This window comes from Centroberyx affinis, unplaced genomic scaffold, assembly GCF_046629955.1.
Source record: "Centroberyx affinis isolate AG114_WGS23_722 - 3 ecotype Tasmania unplaced genomic scaffold, CSIRO-AGI_Caff_v1 ptg004114l_1, whole genome shotgun sequence".
NCBI classification, from domain to species: Eukaryota; Metazoa; Chordata; class Actinopteri; order Beryciformes; family Berycidae; genus Centroberyx; species Centroberyx affinis.
This window is the reverse complement of record NW_027281890.1, coordinates 27,501-48,379: the sequence shown is the minus strand read 5'-3', so window position 1 is coordinate 48,379 and position 20,879 is coordinate 27,501. Positions and strand designations below refer to the sequence as shown.

Genomic DNA, 20,879 nt, shown 5'->3' with positions numbered 1-20,879 from the left:
CCATTCCCTCTCTCCAAAGAGAAGAAAAAGAAAAGAATTAATACTAATGGTGCTGGGAGCAGAGGAATAAAGCGTCAGGGTAATTACCCAGCAATCACTGCAGCATTCCGCAGCCGAGGGGGGCAGAGATAGGGTCTTGAGCCTAAAGAGCATGGACGTGGATCAACTTGGCCAGCACACACTGACACACACACATACACACACACATGCACACTCACATACACACTCAGCCTAGCCTACACAAGTGCAATCTGTCTTCATTGAACAGCTCTGGGTCTCTCCCTGCTCCTTTTTCTCTGTGGCCATGCAGGAGAAATCACTATGAAAACAACACTTGCTCCGTCTTTCTCACCGTTTCTCTCTCCTTCCTCTCTGTCTCTGTGTGTGAACATGTGTGTCTATATGTGTGTTGTATGTGTGTGTGTGTGTGTGTGTGTGTGTGTGCCAGTATGTGTTGGTGTCTAATTGATATGTATGAATGCAGTGGAGGGTCTGTGTGTGAATGACTTTCTGGAGGAATGTGTGGGGAGAGGGGGAGGATGTCTGCTTGTCATATGGTGTAAGTGCTATAGGCAGCCCCCGTTGTCTGAAACTGGCCAAACATTTATGATAATAATCACAGCCTGATTGTGTGTGTGTGTGTGTGTGTGTGTGTGTGTGTGTGTGAGTACGTGCGTGTGTTCTTCAGGGATCACTATGTTCAGAATAAGCCCATATGTTACAGTGGAAGAACACTGTGAGAGAATTGGACAAGTGGATATGGGTGTCTGTTTTTGTATGTGGGTTTGTGTGCATGCGGATGTGTGTGTGTGTATCTGTGTGTGTTCATACTGCATGCTTGTTTCTCTGTATGCATGCGATTGTATGCCTGCGTCTGCCTGCCTTTATGTGTGTTTATGTGCATATATGCGGCCGCATTCGTATGAGCGCACGTGTGTGTTGCTGATGGACACAGAGCGTCTTTGTTTTTCTAAACAGGCGCTGGTGGTTAGCAGCAGAATGACTGTTAGGGCAACAGAGAGGAAGCTGCGTTGAGAGTCACAGGCCTCGCTCGTAATCGGAGTGAAACCCGTAGAAAATTCTGTCTCTCTCACTCGATCCCGCTCCCACACCGGCAGATCGTTTTCCATGACCGTACGACGGGAGAGGGCTGCCTGCTTGGCATGTCAGCGCTGGATACTGTCGGACGCATGGTCATTTTTGGTTGGAGGGCACGGGTGGTTTGGCACAAGCCAGCAGAGCCGATATAGAGAGAGACGCACAGGCACGCCAGCAGACACACAGGTACACAGTGGCACAACACATGTTTTTGTGCTTTTGTGCCCAGCCCTCCCCTGTTGGCTAGTATTGGCCATCTCATCAAAAGAACACACAATAAGCCTTTATTCCATCCCTTCATTAGCAAGAAAGAATTTTTTGTGACCCTCTTTTGCTCTATTTTAAGTCTCTTTGACATTTTAGTTCAGACAGAAAAAAAAATCTTCAAAAGTGTCCTCTGACAGAAATAAAGAATGACTTCTACTTTTCCTCGTCTAGAAAACTGTGGATGATTTCAGAACCTGAGCATCGTGCTCTGACCCTCCCTTCTCTCCCTCCCTCTCTCGGGCACCACTCGTCTTATGAAGTCATTGTGCTCTGTCGTTCCGGTCGATAACGGATGAGTAATGAGTCCTTGAGCAAAAGGAGCATGACATCAGGAAGGTCATTCGAGGGGAAGAGGGGAGAGGTGTCATTCTCTACTTTAAAGGTCTTGTCCCTTCATACTCATAGTCTGAGAACTCAAAGGACTGTAGCGGTCTGGAGGGGACTGCACAGCTTTGAGCAACTCCCTGATAGTTCCCCTTCAGTGTGTCTTGCTCCGGGACACACATGGCTCATAATAGACAAAACATTGGGTATTACGAGGATAAAACCTGGGACCTTCCAGTTACAGGACAGTCTCTCTAACAACTAGGCCACCCTGCTGTCTTTAGAGAGGATGTATCTCATCTCACAGGAATTGAGTGCATTTATTCTAACAGCTTCGGGGGGAACTGAACCCCAGTGTCCTGCATGACAAGCAGGGTTGTTATATTAACAAATGAGCTGCTCTGCTGTTCCCACACTACGGATACTTCAGAGATAAAAAAAAATGTAACATAAACACATGATATTCTTCATTTTGAAATAGACTTTTAAATTGCTGAATCTGAGAGACGGGGCTGTGGTAGCAAATTACCACAGGGGGGCGCCCTCTTACACAGTATTGTGCTTCCACAAACTGTCCCATAGTGCTTGTGTTCCTCTGTTTAACATGGAGAGATGGGGGTGGGGAGTAGGACGGGGGTTGAATGAAATGCAGGCACACCCTGATCTCATTGAAAAGGTCACTGTCTTCCCTGAGCTTCTTTATGGCCAAATTGTGTTTCTCTTTGAAGAGCCACATCTGAGTGCTTGGTTCCAGGAGGATGTCCTTTATTAACCTGGGAATCAACAACAAGCTCTGATGGCAGCGGATGGGAACAGTATGCAGGTGTAGATGTTTGAATGTAACGCACAGATGCACACACACACACACACACACACACACACATAAACATAAACACACATACAGACACCATTAAAGTCCAAGTTTAATATGTCCGTGCTTTGCTTGGATCACAGTATGTGATTGTGGAGTACTCGAAGTAGCAGTATGATCTTTCCAGTATGAGGTCTTTCATCATGTTTCTGTTTGAGTGTGACCTAGATTTCTCCGGGGAAGTACACTGTGTTACTACATATTGTTCAGTTTGCGGTTATTGTCCCTGTGTGTGTTTATATGTGTGTGCGTGCGCACGTGTATGTGTATGTGTATGCGTGCGCGTACACGTCGATGCCAGGGTCTCTGGGTTTTACAACGGTCTCTGTCATATTTTCAGAGGCGATGACAAGCACAGAGGAATGAATTGCCTTTCAGAAAGGGCGACCAATTATTGTTTGGTATTTTTATTGGTCCAAAAGAGTTTTAAAAATACAAATGATCGCATTTTTATGGTGGTCACGCTCTATGCTGGTCTCCTTTGTGTTCTGCAGAAATGATTCCTCGGTAGGACACGGAGCCGGTTCCAGTTCTTAGTTTGGATGGAACACAGACGGGTCGCCCGGGTTTGTGGTTCTGCTCCGGAACGAGCTGCTTTTAGATCAAGACTTTTAGCCAGAGGAACGGGGCCTGATACTGTTTCACTAACTTCTCTCCCATTACATTAGAACTCAGCTTGTCTTAATCATGATCATGCTGTACAGTCTACAACCGCAATGCAACAACTGGGTTCCCACTGGATTTCAAAGCCCACTGACTGTGGAGAATAGAAGTGGGGAGCGCTGCAGTGCTTGGAAATTTTATTGTTGACGTTTGTAACCCTTTTCACCTCAAATAAATGTACCTTGTTTGGGGGATGTCCCCTGTTTTTTTTTTTAATGTTTGTCACTCTTTTTTTAAATCGAAGCCAAGTCCATCAAATTTCATCATGATTCATCCCACAGATTACAATATCCCACAACCTTACAATATCTTACAGCACTCTTATTTAGTTGCACTGGAGAACTGCTACTGTAGATAGCACATCCAAAGTCAAGGTCAGCAGCGGGTAACTGTGCATCATCACCCCCACTTTTAAAGAGAACCCGCTCATGTCCTATCAGCTTGTGGATAAGGTTATCACAGTCAAAACAGCATGGCCGTAAACAGTTTTGAGCCATGTGTGTGTGGGGGAGATGACTGAGACAGACGTCATGGTTTTTAAACAGGATACATACTCACTGAGACAGACACACCACACCGCAGTGCCTGGCCCATAGAGTCATGGTAGCTGGCTATCCTAGGTGGTCTGCTGGAGGGGAGGTGTGTGTGGTTGGAGAGTGGGATGACATATGCACGGCGGTTTAGTGATAAAAGTATGTGTGTGTGTTTGTCTGGCTGTGTGTCTTTGTGTTCATGTGTGTGTGTGTGAATGCGAAATGCGGGAGTACAGTTTGAGGTAGCCTCGTGCACCGAGAGATAAAGTGAACGACTGGTGTTCTTCTCATCATAACAACCACGCTACTGGAAGGGAGGCCCCCTGCCTCCCAAAAAAGCTCACGGCTGCCCTGCACCTCGCCCGTCCACAAAAGCCATTTCTCTTCGGAGAGCGTGTTTGGGCTTTGAGAATTCCGGCAGAATTCCTCACCCTCTTTCCCATATCCGCGATTCACGTGACTCGCTCTCATCCGCCCGGTTCAAGGTTCAAGTCGTGTTTAACTTTTTTTTTTCTGCACAATTTCACGGAAGGCCGGGCGACGAGGCTAAATGTTTCGTCGGGGGGTTGTTATTTTGTGTGACCAGGCCAAAGCAAACTAAGCCTGGTGAAGAATGTAATCATTTATCTAAGACCAGGGGCGGCATGCTCAATTTGACCTGAAATAGGGCTCTGTGGTGTCCACAGGGACAGGGAGCAAGGGTGTGCATGTGTGTGTATGTGTTTGTGTGTGTGTGTGTTTAGGAAGGGTGGAGAACGAGGTATTTCGAGCTTCTGAGCTGCCGCAACCAGAGGCCAAAGTCAGTTATTCGTTTGTTTTTATTTGCTCATTTGTTTATTGCGTGCGGAGATAAGCAAGTTCAGGCGTCAGTCTTGTGTAATCTGTCGGCCCTCACCAGCGCTAGATGATGTGCAGGTCATGAATACTGTGGGCTGTGGCACTACCATTAGCAAGTGTCTAGATCCCTTGGGAAATGAGCTCCTTAAGAAAAGTAACTCTTCAGCCATCTCACTTCAAATGGGAGAATGAGAGAGGGAACCCATATAACGCTCCCCCTCCCACTCCCCTCTCTCTCTCTCACACACACACACACACACACACACACAAACACACACACACACAGTGTCCACCCTAAAAACCCGGCTAACACACCCATTGCAATCATGTGAATTGCTGGGAAAGTTATCTAGCTTTGGTAGTGTGAAGCTTTCCCATCATTCCCCAAAGGGGCTCATTTCCCTATCGCTTGTGGATTGACCTACCAGAGCTTTCGGCTTGGTGGTGTAATCACTGTCATTAAGATACCAAGATCTGCTCGGGGGTCCTGGCTGCTTTCCCCACCCCCTCCTGCCACTTTCCCTCCAAAGATAAAACCAAGATGGCCGCCTTCAGTCCTCCCTCTTACCCTCCAGGGAGCAGAGAACACAAAAGTATGTGGCCTAATTGGATTCGTTTGTAAAATAGCTGTGGAGATTTGGACATTATCTATCTATGCACCCATGACTGGAATGCAGCTTTTTCTCCCCCTTGGACATTTTTTTACCATGTCACCATTTCAGTTAAAATGTGGTCTCTTGGTGGCCTGAAGTGCTTTTCTTGGTTTTTATTGGTTTCTTATGTTCATTAAATGATGAATTCTTTTGAGTGCATGCGCCTTTCTTTTGTACAATGCAAGCCCTCAGAAATAGGACAGCTGGGGTCGAATGTGGTATTAATGCTTTGCAGCAGTGAGTGAATGGTGCTTTGTCTGTATATAGAAAACCACTGAAGAAGTCTGAGTGGGTAAATGGAAAAACATAGATGTTACTGTATAGAGTCCACAAAGTTACCAAACTGAGCTGTTTTTGTTTTTTATCCAGAAGATAATGATTAAAGTATTTAAAGGAATGTAAAGTGTGCCTGTAGAAATTATGAAATCTTTGATACGCAACAAGCAAGCAATGTGTCAGCAGATGTACTGTCCCTTTGTGATTGCTTTATAGACCTCTAGAGTCTCATTGTGTTGCACTGTGTCCTACCCCAGCTGCATCTGCTAGTGTTTTGTTTGGTACAGCTTGGAGCGTTCTGTGTGTGTGTGTGTGTGTCTGTGTGTGTGTGTGTGTGTGTGTGTGTGTGTGCGTGCGTGCGTGTCTTTGTGTGTGTTTGTATTCTGTTCTGTGGATGTTCATCAGATAAAGGCTGTTGAACACCACAGCTGGCAATTACACTGCCACTTTAGGGACATGAGGTTAGCCACAGAGAGGCAGACACAGAGACACAGTCCCTTAAGTCAATGGGCTAAATTAACTCTAGTACTGTACTAAAACCGATACAGTAAACCACCCTTTTCTCAGACCGTCTTATCAGTGGAAAGATCCAAGAGGATGAAAAGGATGGAGGATGCTTTTAAAATGCAACGGCTGTGTTGTTTACACCTCTCCATTAAGCCTTCTACGCAGAAATCTCTGTTCGTGCATCCAGCCATATTTGTCTTTAACCAAGCCATACAGTTGCTGCTCATTGCTGCTCATCTTCGAGATGCCAGGCCGGAATGGAAGACATTACAGCAGGAAATTGGAGAATGAAACCAGGGGCTGAGAACACTATTCAGTGTCTAGATTCGTCTTCTCGATGAATCAGCGGTCAATGGGATCATTTCATTTCTTGGTAGTGTTGGTACCACTAGGTCTCCAGCCATGGTGCATTCGGGTGCATTATGTGTGTGCAACTTAACTTTCATGTTCAGTCTAGACTGTTGCGCCTGTGATGCTTGCAATCTTTGTGATTGTTATGGTATTTGTTTCACATTTCAAAATGATACTAACCTCTCCTCTCCTCTTCACTATCTCTCTCTCTCTCTCTCTCTCTCTCTCTCTCTCTCCAGATAGAGAACCTGTTGGAGCAGCTAAAGGATAAGGACAAGCAGCTGGCTGGGCTGAGGGAGAGGGTCAAGGGCCTTCAAACTGACTCCAGCAACACAGACACGGCCCTGGCCACGCTGGAGGAGGCCCTGTCCGAAAAGGTACTGAATGGAGGGAGGGTTGGAGGGAGGGTGGCCATCAAAAAAGCCACGGGGTGGAGAGAGGGTAAAGGTAGAAGTCAAGAAAGGTGGAGGCCCTGTCAGCTTGTCAGCAAAGAGACTCAAAGGAGGGAGGGATGAAGGAAGGGTCAGGGTGGAGGATGAGAGAGATTCTGGCCCTGCCAGAAAACTTTCTGGACGGAGGGTGGGAAAGATTAAACAAGCTAACAATAAAGACAAAATGAGTTGTACGCAGAGAGGAGATAGGGTGTGTCAGAGCAGCATAGTTATGTCCTTGGCCACACAATATCAAAGACGAGGTCTATAAATCATTCAGATCTAGACAGTGACAACAAGCTATTTAAGTTTCCTTGGCAACAAAGTAATAGTTCAGAAACCATGGGACCAGCACTTGTTCCAGAATACGTTTTGGACTCAGTCAGGCAGTATTAACTGCCATTTTATCCTAAGTTGTTTGCTTTTTTGTGACTCAGCCTCATAATTTAGTAACAGCCTCATAATTTATAGACCTTGGACCACACTAGATGAAGTCTTGTTTGAAAAAAACAATGGAGAGAGGGAGGCACTAGATGGAGCGAGGGCTAAGGTGGAGGTAGATGGAGCATTAGACACTGTCTGTAACTGCACTGAAAAGGGAGGGAATGATCTATAGAATAAGAGGAGGATGGATTTTTTTGAAAGGGGGAGGAAGGGAAGGACGGAAAGTGGTATGGCAGTGCAGACACAGTCCCGACAGAAGGAGAGGCCTTGTAACAGAGGGAGGGATGGAGAGGTCATGGAATGCAAGGGTGGAGACAGAGGAGTAATGAGTGACTGCACTGCAAGATATATGAAGGACGAAGAGGAAAAACAGAGCTGGAGCGAGAAATTACAATTACAGAGGATTGGACGGGGCCGGACATTCGGTAACAGATAACGCAGCAGCGCACATATGGCATAGAAGAAGAGAATGAGTAACTGTGACAGTGAGTGCAATAGAATGAGAGAGACGTTGCAGGCATGATGTAAAGTCTCAAGGGGATGTTTACAGCTCCAGTCCAATGTTAGTGTAATATCAGCTCTGTATCTAACTCTGCCTTATACAGTCTATGCACAGCTTCTCTTACCTTACCTATTGGCCCTAATAACGCACCGTATAGCCAGAATGTCACGCTGCTTTAAACAAGATTGACTGGCCTTCATAACTTATGTATTATACCCATGAGCATTGTACTGTATGCATCTGTACGCACAGGAAGATACAGTATAGTGTAAAACCATAGCGCTGAACAATTTCCATGGGAATCAAGATGAACTAAGCCGACTTACTCCACACGGGAGTTCATTGAGCCGCTGTACCATTCACCCTACCTTACAGTCTGGCTCTGTGTGAGTGGATGTGCTGGATGTTGGTCGTAAACATCCAGCGTTTGTTGTTCTCTGGCAGTGTGAGAGAGCAGCTGGTCTTCATAAAGCCTCACCTCAGCACTAGTGAGTTAGCCCGCCGCCACCGCTAACACTAAAAGATTAATCGCCTCCCTGGCCACTGCGGCCTTTTGTTTTCAGTAATTTGCACTATATTTTGTCGCGTAAGTCATTTAGCCAGTAAAAGCCCATTGATTTTCCAAGAATTCCCGGATGAATAGGCCACTTTCGGGAAGCATGGAAAATTGTACTCATACCAAGAAGCTGGAATCCTGATGTAAATTCTTGTTTTGAAAGATGTTGTTTTTTTCCATCTATACAAAGTCTTGGTGATGTGTTTATGTATTTGGAGTGATGGTTACAGGGTGCCATGTCTAATGGGACACAGGCTTGATGTCGGGCCTTACACCAATGACATTAAGGGCGTCTATACTATACCATTACTATGGACATGTCAAATCTTAATCTTGCGTTGTATGTACTCTACACTGAACCAATGGGCTTGATTTCAGAGTGATTCCACTTTGTTGTATGTGGAAAATGATTGCTAGCACATGTTTGTTGGTACTGCAGGCTAAAAGGTGGTTGCTAGTTTACATGTTTGTTGGTACTATAGGCTAAAATGGCTGCTAGTTAACAGTTTACAGTACAACAAGAGGTCCTAATTAGGACAGTTGTGGATGTCCAGCTGTACTGCATGTTCCACAGTGGCAGCCAGAGGTTAGCACTGCGTGGGGGGGGGCGCACATTTGTGTGCCCGCATATCTACATATGTTTGTGTGTGTTTGTGTCTTTCATGTGGCATTTGTGTTTGTGTATTTCTGTATGCATGATTAACTTGACTTAGGTGTGCTCTGGTCTGCCAAGTGTAAACTCATGTCAGGGACTCACGGAAGAGAGTCAATGAAAACATTCTAAGTGGAACCGGACAGGAGGGTTCTTGGGTCCTGAACAGGTCCGGGAATCTGTGTGTGTGTGTGTGTGTGTGTGTATGTGTGTGTGTCTGCTTTCTTTCAGGAGGCCCATGGACTTGAGATTTAGACAGATTTAATTTCCTTTGATTGTGCTGAATTGCATTGCATTCAAGTGCATTGAATTAAGATCCATTCAATCAAGAATTGTTTACTTTGTGCTCGCAGAGCTCAGTCAGCTAATAGACTCGGTTTGGGCCAATGTGTGTTCCATTCTGTTTGCGACACTTTGACTCACACAATACTGAGATGTTTTCACTTAGAATGATCTTTTATCACCTAAATTTGTTTTTGTTGCCGGCAGACTTTGAAATGAATAGAATAATCACACAATAAACTGTAAATCCCTTTTCTGTGTCGGCCCATCTGTTTACCCAGAAACCACTTCTGATGCAGCCTACATATAATTCAGCTGTGATGAGGAGAACGTTGGCTAGCTTTGCAGACTTTGTGGTGAAAACAGGGTGTGTGTAATGTGTTTACAAGAGCCAGTGTGTGTGTTGCTAATCACACACCCTGTCACAAACCTGCTCTTGGAGCCAGTCACTAGCCACAGTGCTGTGGTTCTAATTAGCAGGCTGGGGCATTGTGCCCATGCCAAGCCCTACTCTTTGGTGTGTGTGTGTCTGTATGCCTGTCTGTGTATGTGTGTCTTAACCGGTGTATTTACACGTGCTCTATTCCCCTTAGCCTCATAGAGGCAGGTTTTATTATCACATCCTGGTCTCTCTCCCTAAACCCCAAACATCCTAGAGATATTTCAAAGTGCGGGGAAAACACCCAGGGCCTATTAGCTGTGTGGTCTGTCTCTCTCTGTCTCTCTCTCTGTCTCTCTCTCTCTCTCTCTTTCTCTCTCTCTATTTCTCTCTTTCTCTTCTAAACCCCGCTATATTGCTGTACTGTGCCAGGTCTAGTTAGTGGTGTATTTGTCCAATCACCCAGGGGTTTAAAGCTGCCAATCATGCGGTGATGCCACATCGTAAAGCCTCGTTGCTGAGCCGTGCTCCGCGCCTAAATAAACACCTGAATAAACACCTTGATAATCACTTCAGTCCACACCTAAACACACACACATACACCTTAACACACACCTACTACACACACCTTGCATGCTCCGCCACCCGTGGTGTGTACCTGGGCTCCAGCCAATGCCCAAAGCCCTGGCCCTCCCGCCGTCCGATGTGATTAGAGAATAGAGAAAATTATGATGTAAATATTCCAACTTGGTTTATCAGTAGGTAAGGTGGAGTGATTAACAAGTGATCTACTCTCCAATAAATCTCTTTCTGTCCTTCACCCCCTCTCTTCTTCCCTCCCTGTCTGTGTTCTACTTGGCTCTGATGTTCCTGCTATTATTTATACTAGTATTATTTATGATTGGCTTTTATGAGTTTGTCTTTGGCCTCACTTTGCAAAGCAATACTGCCGGCTAGCATATTCAGTGAGAGACTGGCTCAACAGTCTCAACAATGAGAGTGAAGGACTGAAATCCAACATGGCTGACAATCTTGTGTGAGAATGGGAGGCAAAACAACACTTTAACGGCCATTTTATCACCTTTCTTGAATCTGAACAAGCAGATGTGCAGATGATAGTGGTAGCTGTCTTACCCTTTACCTTATCTCTGCTTACTCTTCCTCTCCAAACTATCTTTTTTTTTTCTTTCTTCTCATCTCAGGAGCGAGTGATCGAGAATCTGCGCGATCAGAGGGAACGGGAGGACAGGGTTCGGCTGGAGGAGATGGAGCTGATGAGGAAGGAGAACCTGGAGTTGAAGGACAGACTCTCAGCCCTGCAGCCCCAAAACCTGTCCCAGAGCCAGGCTACCAACCCCAGCCTGAGCCCCAACCACAGGCCTGACGTAGAGGTCAGTATGGGGCAGGGGACGGGAGGGGTGTATGTGTGTGTGTGTGTTGAGCAGTTTAATGAATGTTTTGGATGCAGATATAATGGTAACTATGGAAGAACAGGAACAAGAGAAGTTGGGAGAGATGCCATTAGAAAGTGTGTGGGTGTGTGTTGCAGGGCTGTGTGCTAACATGTTGCACCAATATTATTACGCAGTAACACATTTAATAACATTATTACTGTAATTTACTCAGCAACAATTAATGTGACAAATTACTATTTCAGTTTCAGTAACAATATTAGCTATCAATCTAAAAAGAAACTGTTACTTTTGAAGACTGAAACTCTATCCCACCCTCATCCTGTGATTAATTTTCATCAGAATTTGTTGTTGTCCTCTCAGCTGACACAAAGACACACTAAGTTAACTTAAATGAAAGACGGCAGGAAAGTTTAAATCATCTGGGTGGCATTACTCACTATTTTAGTGAGAAAAAGGATGACAATGACATTGGACACTGTTTGGTTGGTTCATTCACACAGAGGCGTAAAGGCAAGGCAATTAGTTATCCAAATTTTTGACAGTAAGTGGTAAGAGGATGCAATTTTGGCGGTGTAATGGTGTGCATGTGTGTGTGCAAACTGTACACACTCATGATTGCCAGTCTGGTATATGTGCGGAGACACGCAGTCATCAATATTTCATCTTCATCCACATCATAACAGACTCGCACATGCTGTACCACTTGTCCCAAGCTCTAGAATAAGCCCTTACTCCAAACCACACATACACACACACACACACATCATAAAACAAATAACAAAGCGCGCCTTTCTCAGCGCGCCTTTTACTGTCGAATACCTCAAACAAACATCACACTTTGTAATTATTTTTTTATTGTACAAAAAGAATTAGAAGAATTTAGTTTTACAGCCACTGTGCAGTGGTTGTAATAGGCCGCCTGCACCCTGTATTTACACTGCTAACATCTACAGTAAAAGTAATTCTTCTCTCTCTTACCTCCCTGTGTGCATCTATGATATTGTTAGCAACTCCCCAGCAAAGGGCCTGCCTGCACTACTTTGTTCCGCAGGATGAAGGGATGAATTAAGAGAGAGTGATTTATGGATGTAAAAGATCCCTCCATCCCTGTTCGGGTGCCAAGTCAGAGGCCTCGCTCTCTTTCTCTTTTTCCTCTCCCAGGCTTACAAGCCAGGACAGACTCTTGCCCTGCCAGAATTTATGAGAATGTTTTCTTTTATACTCATAAAAAGCATACACATCTCATTCCTCTGAAATGATATCTTGTTGAATGTTGACGCGGCACCACATGAAAGGGACAGCAGCTCAATAGCTCTTTGTAGCAAGCAGATGCACACTCTGACAGAAGTGTTGCCATAATTGGACTATTTTGTGTACTCGGCAGCAATCAGGCCTGTTATGTAAACTTGCAGATTCTTCAAAAAGACAGATAATGTTTGTGTGTTTATATGAGTTTTTGTGTGTGTGTATCTGTCTGTGCATGCACGCAGGCACATAAAAGACTGTGTGTGTGTGTCTGTGTCTCTGTGTGTGTGTGTGTGTTACTGTGTCTGTGTCTGTCTCCGTGTTTGTGTTTGTGTGTGTGCACGTGTGTCCATGCATGTGTATGTGTGTGTGCATGTCTGTGTTCTCATCATGCATGAGTGTGTAAGTGTGAGTGTGTTGGTGTGTTTGATCCTATTGTAGTGCAGTGGAGTGTGAGAGGTTGTGAAGCTGTAATGCCCAGTGGGCCAGAGGTGAGCTGACATGCTGCCTTAGATTAGACTTTAATCAGCCCGACCTACCACACACACACACACACACACACACACACACACACACACACACACACACACACACCCCGCAAGGCCACAGAGCAGTGTATGACATGACTGGCACCTGTACTTCAGTTACAACAACTAGAATACTGCTGTTGTCAGCTGTTGTCACGTTTCCAAATTTGTAAACATTTCAAGAAAAGGTTTCATAAATCCAATGCTTGTAGAATTTTCTCAACCTATAGTGGAGCCATGTGAAAAAATGCACATGTGAATTTTGGTGCAATGACATGTGAACTGTCTCTCTGCATTGCGAAATTAAGTTTTCAAGTGAAACAAATGTACTGACAGGTGAAAAAAACACTTTACACCTATGAAACATATGAAAACCAAAATGTCTCCAAAAAGCACATGTGCTACGAATTCACGTGTTGGTTGAGTTTTCCTTCAATTGAAGTTAAAACATGAAAATCACCAAAAATGGAGTTACAAGGTTTTCACCCGACAGCGCTGATGTGTAGCCTTTTACCTCGGCGCTCCACATCAAGCCAAATGCAGTTTGTGTTTGCCATCAGGTTATGTACACACAGTGGCCCACTCACTGTATCTGCAGATGTTTGTATGACTGAGTCAGCCAAGCTGTTAAGGGAGGTTTTTATCTTGACCTGAGAGTTGTGTTGACTTCACTGCATCCTCATCCTCTTCCTATAAAACAGTATTTGTTGATTCCTAGGTTAATAAAGAACTTCCTCCTAGAAGCAAACACTCCGATGTAGTTCTTCAAAGAGAAACGCAGTTTGGCCATAAAGAAGCTCAGGGAAGGCAGTGACCTTTTCAGAGAGGGTCGGCTTAAATCAGCAAGCAGGCACCACGCCTCCACTGAGTCCTATGGTGGTCTTCTCAGACCAGACGGCCCTCTCTGATGTCTTCCCAAATTCTTGCCTTTTCGTTTTTTTTGTGTTTTTCTCTTCATCGCTCTCTCTCTCAGCACTTCATTCCAATGTGTTTGGATAGAGAGCTTGATGAGATATGAGTCCCACAGGGGCAAATGATAATTTAGAGATAAGATCGATCAATCACTGATTGGTTCCCTGACAGTGATATATAGAGATTGGCTGCACTCTTAGCCTGATAGAGAGAGTTAGAGAGACATTCCCTTTCAGACGGACTAAATTCTCCTAGTTATTTTATTTTAAGTCTTCATTTATATTGCTCAGCTTCATCAGTCTCATGTCTCTCTGTCTTCCCTAACACCCATTCAGCCTCAGTGTTGCTGGGCAGCCTCTGACCAGGGTTTGGATATCCCAAAGCGGGGCCTGGTGGCCACACATATTTAACTCATTTGTGATATTTACACTTCAGAGAATTTTCCAGGAATGATAATAGTAATTTCAATGACCATATATGTAACTGTATCTTTACAGACCTTCCCCCTGCTGTCATAATATCACAAATTCCTGTCGGACCCACCGTTCTCTCAGTCAGCGCTCTCCTCCCGTCTGTGTTTTCCACTAGAAGAGCATAACAAACTCCAGTCCACTTAGGCCTAATGCGTTTTGCGTTGGCTGAGATTGGGCTTGATGTGTGTGGACGTGTGCGGGGGGCTAGGTGTGGAGGTAATGGGGGGCGAGGACGAGGTAAAAATCGGCTCTGCTTGCCATCCCAGAGGGCCAAGCGCTCCCCGTGTTGCACAGGATTTAATCCTTCACACGTGCACGTGTGCATACACACATGGGGACACAAGCTTATGGGGCTCTACGAGGTCACATGCAGGCTCATATATTGTATATGCAATACTGTACATACACACACACACACAGACAAAACATCAGATTCAGAGTCTATGATCAAAGTCCATCCATGCCGTTACTGGATGTTATATTTTAACATTCACCATTGTGTTCCTGCTAAGCGACACCATTCTCCATCATACATGCCTGCATCTATATAGAAAGGAATAAGACCCCTAAATCATTTAGTTGTTGTGTTCCATATGCTATGCCCATGGCTGTATCTCCTGTATGCAGGGCCCCACTTGTGCATTTTGTTTATCTGGTGGGTTTGTTATGATTGGCAAGCAGTGTTTGTTCAGATTGGCTGGTGGTAATAGTTAACAGACATCTGAACACTCCTTTGGGTTTTTCTAATGACAGACTCAAAAACAGCTACATGTACGGTCCCAGAGTTATCGAGAACTGACACTATATTACTCTGTGTGTCTGTGTGTGTGTGTGTGTGTGTGTGTGTGTGTGTGTGTGTGCGCGTGTGTGTGCTTAGTACTCACTTGATGATGTTTAAACGAGTGGCCTCAGCTGTCTCAACAAGCTAAACAATCTTCACAAACACACTAGAGAAAGAGAGAGAGAGAGGTAAAGAGCAAGAGAAAGAGGGAGAAGGAGAGAGAAAGATAATTCTAGGTTACAAACTTCCTCTGGGATATTTTTCTCAGAGAAGAAAGAATCCATCACTGTAGCCCTGTCTCTGTTTTCAACATTTGACTTTGAAAAAAAATTGAGATGTTTGGTGGTCTCATAAAATCGCAGGCAAACAGAGGGAGACGGTAATTTTATAATGATAATGACTAAACTCCAAACTCTAAGCGAAGGACGCCCTGGGGAGGCGACTGATAGAAGCAAACCACAGAAAAGAAGGGAGCGGAGCAACAAGGGGGGATGATGAAGGGATGAGAGCGGATGAGGGTGGAGATTGGTTCTGCTTCAGTTAGATTGTGACCCTAACCACAGATTCAGGATTGGTTTACCTTACCCTTCGGGCCTCAAGTCCACCCATGGGGGATGATCTCACATCTGACCCTGTATAATTGTCCATGGACAATCTTTTAGACCTAATGGGCAATATGATGAAACATATATTTATTACAATATTTATATATGGTCTTATTTTTTTCTACCCATATATTCCTTCCCTATCTTCTCCTGTCCCTTTATGTACTAAAATCAAGATTCCTGCCAAAGTAGACGGGCTGCCAGCAGTAGGCCCCATGGTAGGTTATTTTACATTATTTTATGCCTTGTACCTTGGATGTGCATTATTACTTACCTCATAATACATACATTATATTGTAGTTGTCTTTGTACTCCAGTGTATCAACCTCCCGCTCTATCTCCTGTGGCCACCAAAGGTCCAGAATGCAGAAGAAGCCACCAGGAAGTGTCCAGACATCACAGACCGTCTGCGGCTTCTGGAGCAGGAAGTGGCCCGCTACAGAGAAGAATCTGGGAAGTCCCAGGCCGAGGTGGACAGGCTAATGGGGGCTCTGAGGGACGCCGAGATGGACAGATGTAGCAAGGACAAAAAGATTGCCGATCTGGAGAGGTGAGGGATAGAAAACCAGAAACATCCATTTTAACACTCCAACTGGGTGTCCTCAAAAGAGCGGTGTCCTTTCGAGCGACATATGCTTGAACTGTGCATGACCGCAGCTTTGTAAGATCTTGATTCATTCCTAAGTGCTCTATTTATAAAGGAGTAATCCACAAGACATAAACTGTCTAGATTGTGTCCTCCCAGCACTTGAGACCACTTCCATGCAGTCGTGCTTTTTGTCTGATGTAATCACACTCTACAAATGCATTATGTGACTTATGTATATCGGGCGGTGGTTTTAACCATTTGGTTAATTAAATGTCTTATCATTTGTTTTTGTGTGTCAATGTCTGCAGACCTGGGTGAGTAGTTACTAAGTGTGTTTGTTAAACATACCATCTAAATAATGCTTACACTGTCCATGACCATAAATCTTGACATCATGCCGTGACTGTTCGGTTGGTTTCAAACTTTCCCAGGTATAAAGTTGGAAACTGGGGGCATTTTGGCTCAAATCTGATTCCCAGCAAGCTCAGATTTGACCGCCCCTGTGGGATGATAAATGTACGATGCATTTTCGGCAAACAATCACGGTCCTCATTCCTGTCAAAGCTATATAACAATGATAGATTTTATATGTTTCCTGAATTATATCGCTGGAGACGTATAGGGTGTTGTGTTGAGTGCAGTGAGTCCCAAAGCTACTTCATATCACATTGCTATCATGAGTGAGCATGTTTGTGTTTCCTCATATCATGCTCTGTGTTAAACTCTTTGTGTGTATGTGTGTCTGTGAGTGTTTTTTCCATGTGTCTGTGTGTGCACGCTAGATAAGTGGTTTTGTTTGTATCTCTGCATGTGTGTGAGTAGTTACTGTAAATGCACACTGTATATGCATGTGTGTGTGTGTCTATGTGTGTGTGTGTGTGTGTGTGTGTTGGTTTGCCAGGCAGGCAGCCAGCGGCGTGCCAGTGGGAGGTAGCGTATCCAGCCCAGACAGAGCAACACTGGCTGTTTATACTGCTCTGTTTATTACTGGCATAGTGCTACTCAATTATCATCTGATTTATGGATTGGCATGGTGTGTATATGTACCCAAATGAGTGGGTGTGCGGTGCCAAGGCAGAGGTATGTGTGTGTGTTTGTGTGTGTGAGAGAGAGAGAGAGAGAGAGAGAGAAAGAGACAGAGAGGGGGGAGAGAAAGAGAGAGAAATAGAGAGAGATGTACACTGTGTGCACATGTCTAACTGTGTGTGTGCATGTGTACATACAGTGTATCTGAGCTTATGTGTGTGTGGCAGAGAGAGATGTGTGTTGGTTTGTGTGTGTGTGTGTGTGTGCACAGTGAAAGTGGATAGTTTCTCAGTGGGGGATCTCCAACTGCAGAGAGGAGGGCCATGTGTGCGCAAAACGTATGTGAAAAGAACGACTATTCTTTACAGCACATTGGCCCCATCAGGTGTGTTAACGCTAGCTGTGGTTCTGAATGGTTTAGAGTGGATCTGGATGGGCTGAATGTGCTGGATCCAACACTGTTTCCTGCCTCATTCATTACCCGTTTTACAGACTCTCCACTCTGGCATGGAAACTGTGTGCTGACTCAAACTCTGTGGGAACGCATGAGCATCAACTATAATTGGGGATACAGTAGCTCCCACTGAGTTTGTGCACACAGTCTACTCTCTGTGTCAGTGTGTGTGTTTTTGCATGTGTATCATATCTGTATGTGTCTCAGTTGTGTCTGCTAATGTTCGAGTGTCACGTGTGTGTGTTTCTCTGTGGGTGCTGTGCCTATGTATGTGTGACATGAGTGTTGGAAGGGCTTCTTTTCCTCAGCTCGTCCATCTTGCTGAGTCCGCTGTCTCATTAGTGTCAGCCGGTCTCTCCTATCAGTCTGACCCCTCCCCTCAGGTCAGCACACACAGGTCAGAGGTCACACACAGGTCAGCAGGTTTCCACAGGAGGATCCACTGTAGTCACACACTGCTACTGTAAACGTTGTAGAGCACTTATCATCTGTGCAGGTTCATTTTAGTCATCCAGGTAGTAAGATGTCCAAAACTAACAACAAAAAACACCAGACTTAAAATGTAATTCAATTTTAACTCCAGTGGATTTTGTTTTTATCTTTTGGACATTGTAGAACACAGTAGAATAGAGTATAGAATAGATATCTTGTGTTTGAAATTATAAGCACATGAACATAGACTACAATGTATGTATCTATGTATGTATAGGGCAAGAGAAAAGAGAATTTCCCTACAGAGATCAAAACAGTTATCATCTTGTCACAGTTTCATGGGATATTTTGATGGAACAAAGCAATTTCAGATGGAAAATTGAGCATGCAAGAATCATTGCGTGTGTACAGTTTACTGTATATGTGTGTGTGTGTGTGTGTGTGTGTGTGTGTGTGAGAGAGTGTGTTTGTCTCCGGGCGGATGAGTGTGCCTGCGTGCTGAATGGGCTTCTGTGTAAGAGTGTGTGAGATGTGTCTGGGTGGAGGATCGATGTCTTTTTAATCAGAGTGTTTCTGTTGGAACTCCATCCTATTAACCACTATCTGGGCCGGGAGAGAGGCAGAGAGAGGAACAGATGAGGAAATAGACACTTTCTCATCCAGTTGGCAACATAGCAGAGAGAGGCAGGATGGATGTAGCCAGCAGGTCATGGTAATAAATACCTTGAACCAAAGGGGAGGCTCACAACTATGTCATACCTTAGGTCTTGTAATGATGTAAAGCCATCAGTGATAGCATTAGCTGGTTTATGGTTGGTGCATTATTTATTTGTGTACATGCAGTTCATACCATATCTGCCTGAGTGATCAGTGACATCTAACAGCATGTTGGCACCACGGAAAGCATCTGTATCAGCACACAATCAATGCTTATGCTAACCAATAAGACTTGACAAGTAGAGCACTAAAACCTGGCTGCTAGCAGATGAGTGCTGATGTCTTGCAATGATTAGTATAGATACAGCAGAGCAAGATGGGAAACAGATAATTTTCCTTGACGTTGTGGGAGCGGGGAATTCTAATCTTGTTGCTATGCGTTCTCAGTTCAATTAAGAAACACTGTGTTCCCCTGCGTCATGTTTCTATAATGCATGTAGCCGGTAACACGCTAGTGAATGGTGTAAAAGTACAAGAGGATGAGTTCTGCGAATGTGGATACACATGGATCCTGACCTATCTGGAGCACGGCCAGCGTTAATGAGCCGTAAAGCTCAGGAGTTAGTAAACATATCTGAGAGTTTCATTCCAAAATGAAGCATCCACCATTTCAGGAATGTGAGATCTGTTGTTACAAAATGGTTGCTGGCATGGAAGTAAAACCATGGACATTATTAGAAAACTATTTCAAAACAGTAAAATTAAATTAGATTACCACCATCTGTACAGTATTTTTCATATTACTGAGTGAAAAGAAAACCTGTGTTCTGTTTTTTCCCCCAAATGGATATATATCATTTATTGGAACCGTTTTATATTGTCCTCTCCTTCCTGATGTTAGCCGCACACTTTTGATGGTTTCTGCGGTTATGCGAGGGCTAACCTTCGATAAATATATCAGCCTCCCAGTCTCACCATATCACAACTATTGACGTGGTAAGCACTCTGGTATGTAAGGGAGGGTTTCAGGAAAAGGGAGGTGTGTGTGTCTGTGTGTGTCTATGTGTGTGTGTGGTTGTGCATATACGTGTATGTGTGTGTGCACAGTGTTTGCGTGTGTGTATGTGCACATGTGTGTTGTCGGGGTGAGGCTGAGGGGAATGGGAGCTCGGTGTTGAGGTTGGCAAGAATCTACTGGCTGGGACGAATACCTAGTTCTTGGCTGACAAATATTCACACACTCATACACTCGCAAACAAGCATTTGCACACGCACATCATTTGCACCCTCACTCTTATGACCATAACCGAAATCCAGATGTTGAGTATTTGGCGTCAGTCATTTGAACACACACATTTGCGCACACAGACACACACACAAACCGGCCTGTAAGCACCCTCTAAAGTCTATGTGTATAATAATTCTACATGCATAATATTTGTAAACAGCGTGCACTGCTGTATGTATTTGCATTTGCAGGTGTTCCAGACAGTGTGAATGGCCATTTAAGGTTAGAACATTACATGTCTACTCCCCTATTATATGTACAGTAGAAATATAGACAGATTACACCTGGTAGTAAGCCCAGGAGAGGCAGAGGAGGAGCTTCATAACACAAATCTCTAATACACAGACAATACAGTGCATACAATGAATCACACACATGTGCATGCTCTCACATGCGCACATGCATACACACAAACAATCTCTCTCTCTCTCTCTCTCTCTCTCTCTCTCTCTCTCTCTCTCTCACACACACAGACACACACAGTCACACGCACAGACACACACACATAAACACAACAGGGAAATAGTATTTGTCTTGCGATAAGACATGTCTAAACGGCATAAAGCATCTATCAGTAATAAACAGAGTCGTTCTGTTTGGATCTCTCAGCGCTCCATCTAGACGAGGGCCTCCGATAAGACTTCAGACTCCCAGTGTTGACCCAACTGCCTCATGCCACACTTTCATAATTCAGTATCCCTCCCCCCTCCCCCCTCCCCCCCTCCTTCCCCTCCTTCCCCTCCTTCTCCTGCCTGTCCCCCTCCTCTTCTTGCTCTGCAGAGAAAATATGAAATTCGTTTAATTCAGATCGTATCGTCCTTTTATTTCATATCTGCCGCAACCCGGTCT

General features: G+C 44.6%; 1 protein-coding gene across 1 annotated transcript in view; it reads left to right on the top strand.

The window, feature by feature from the left end:
• LOC139663774 (ERC protein 2-like) overlaps positions 1-20,879 on the top strand; it is an 82,235-nt gene that overhangs the window by 49,719 nt on the left and 11,637 nt on the right. Inside the window, exons 8-12 of the mRNA XM_071542516.1 lie at positions 6,620-6,757; positions 10,829-11,017; positions 15,761-15,802; positions 15,941-16,134; positions 16,482-16,487. Of these exons, the coding sequence (XP_071398617.1) occupies positions 6,620-6,757; positions 10,829-11,017; positions 15,761-15,802; positions 15,941-16,134; positions 16,482-16,487 (569 nt within the window). The remainder of the gene's footprint in view (positions 1-6,619; positions 6,758-10,828; positions 11,018-15,760; positions 15,803-15,940; positions 16,135-16,481; positions 16,488-20,879) is intronic.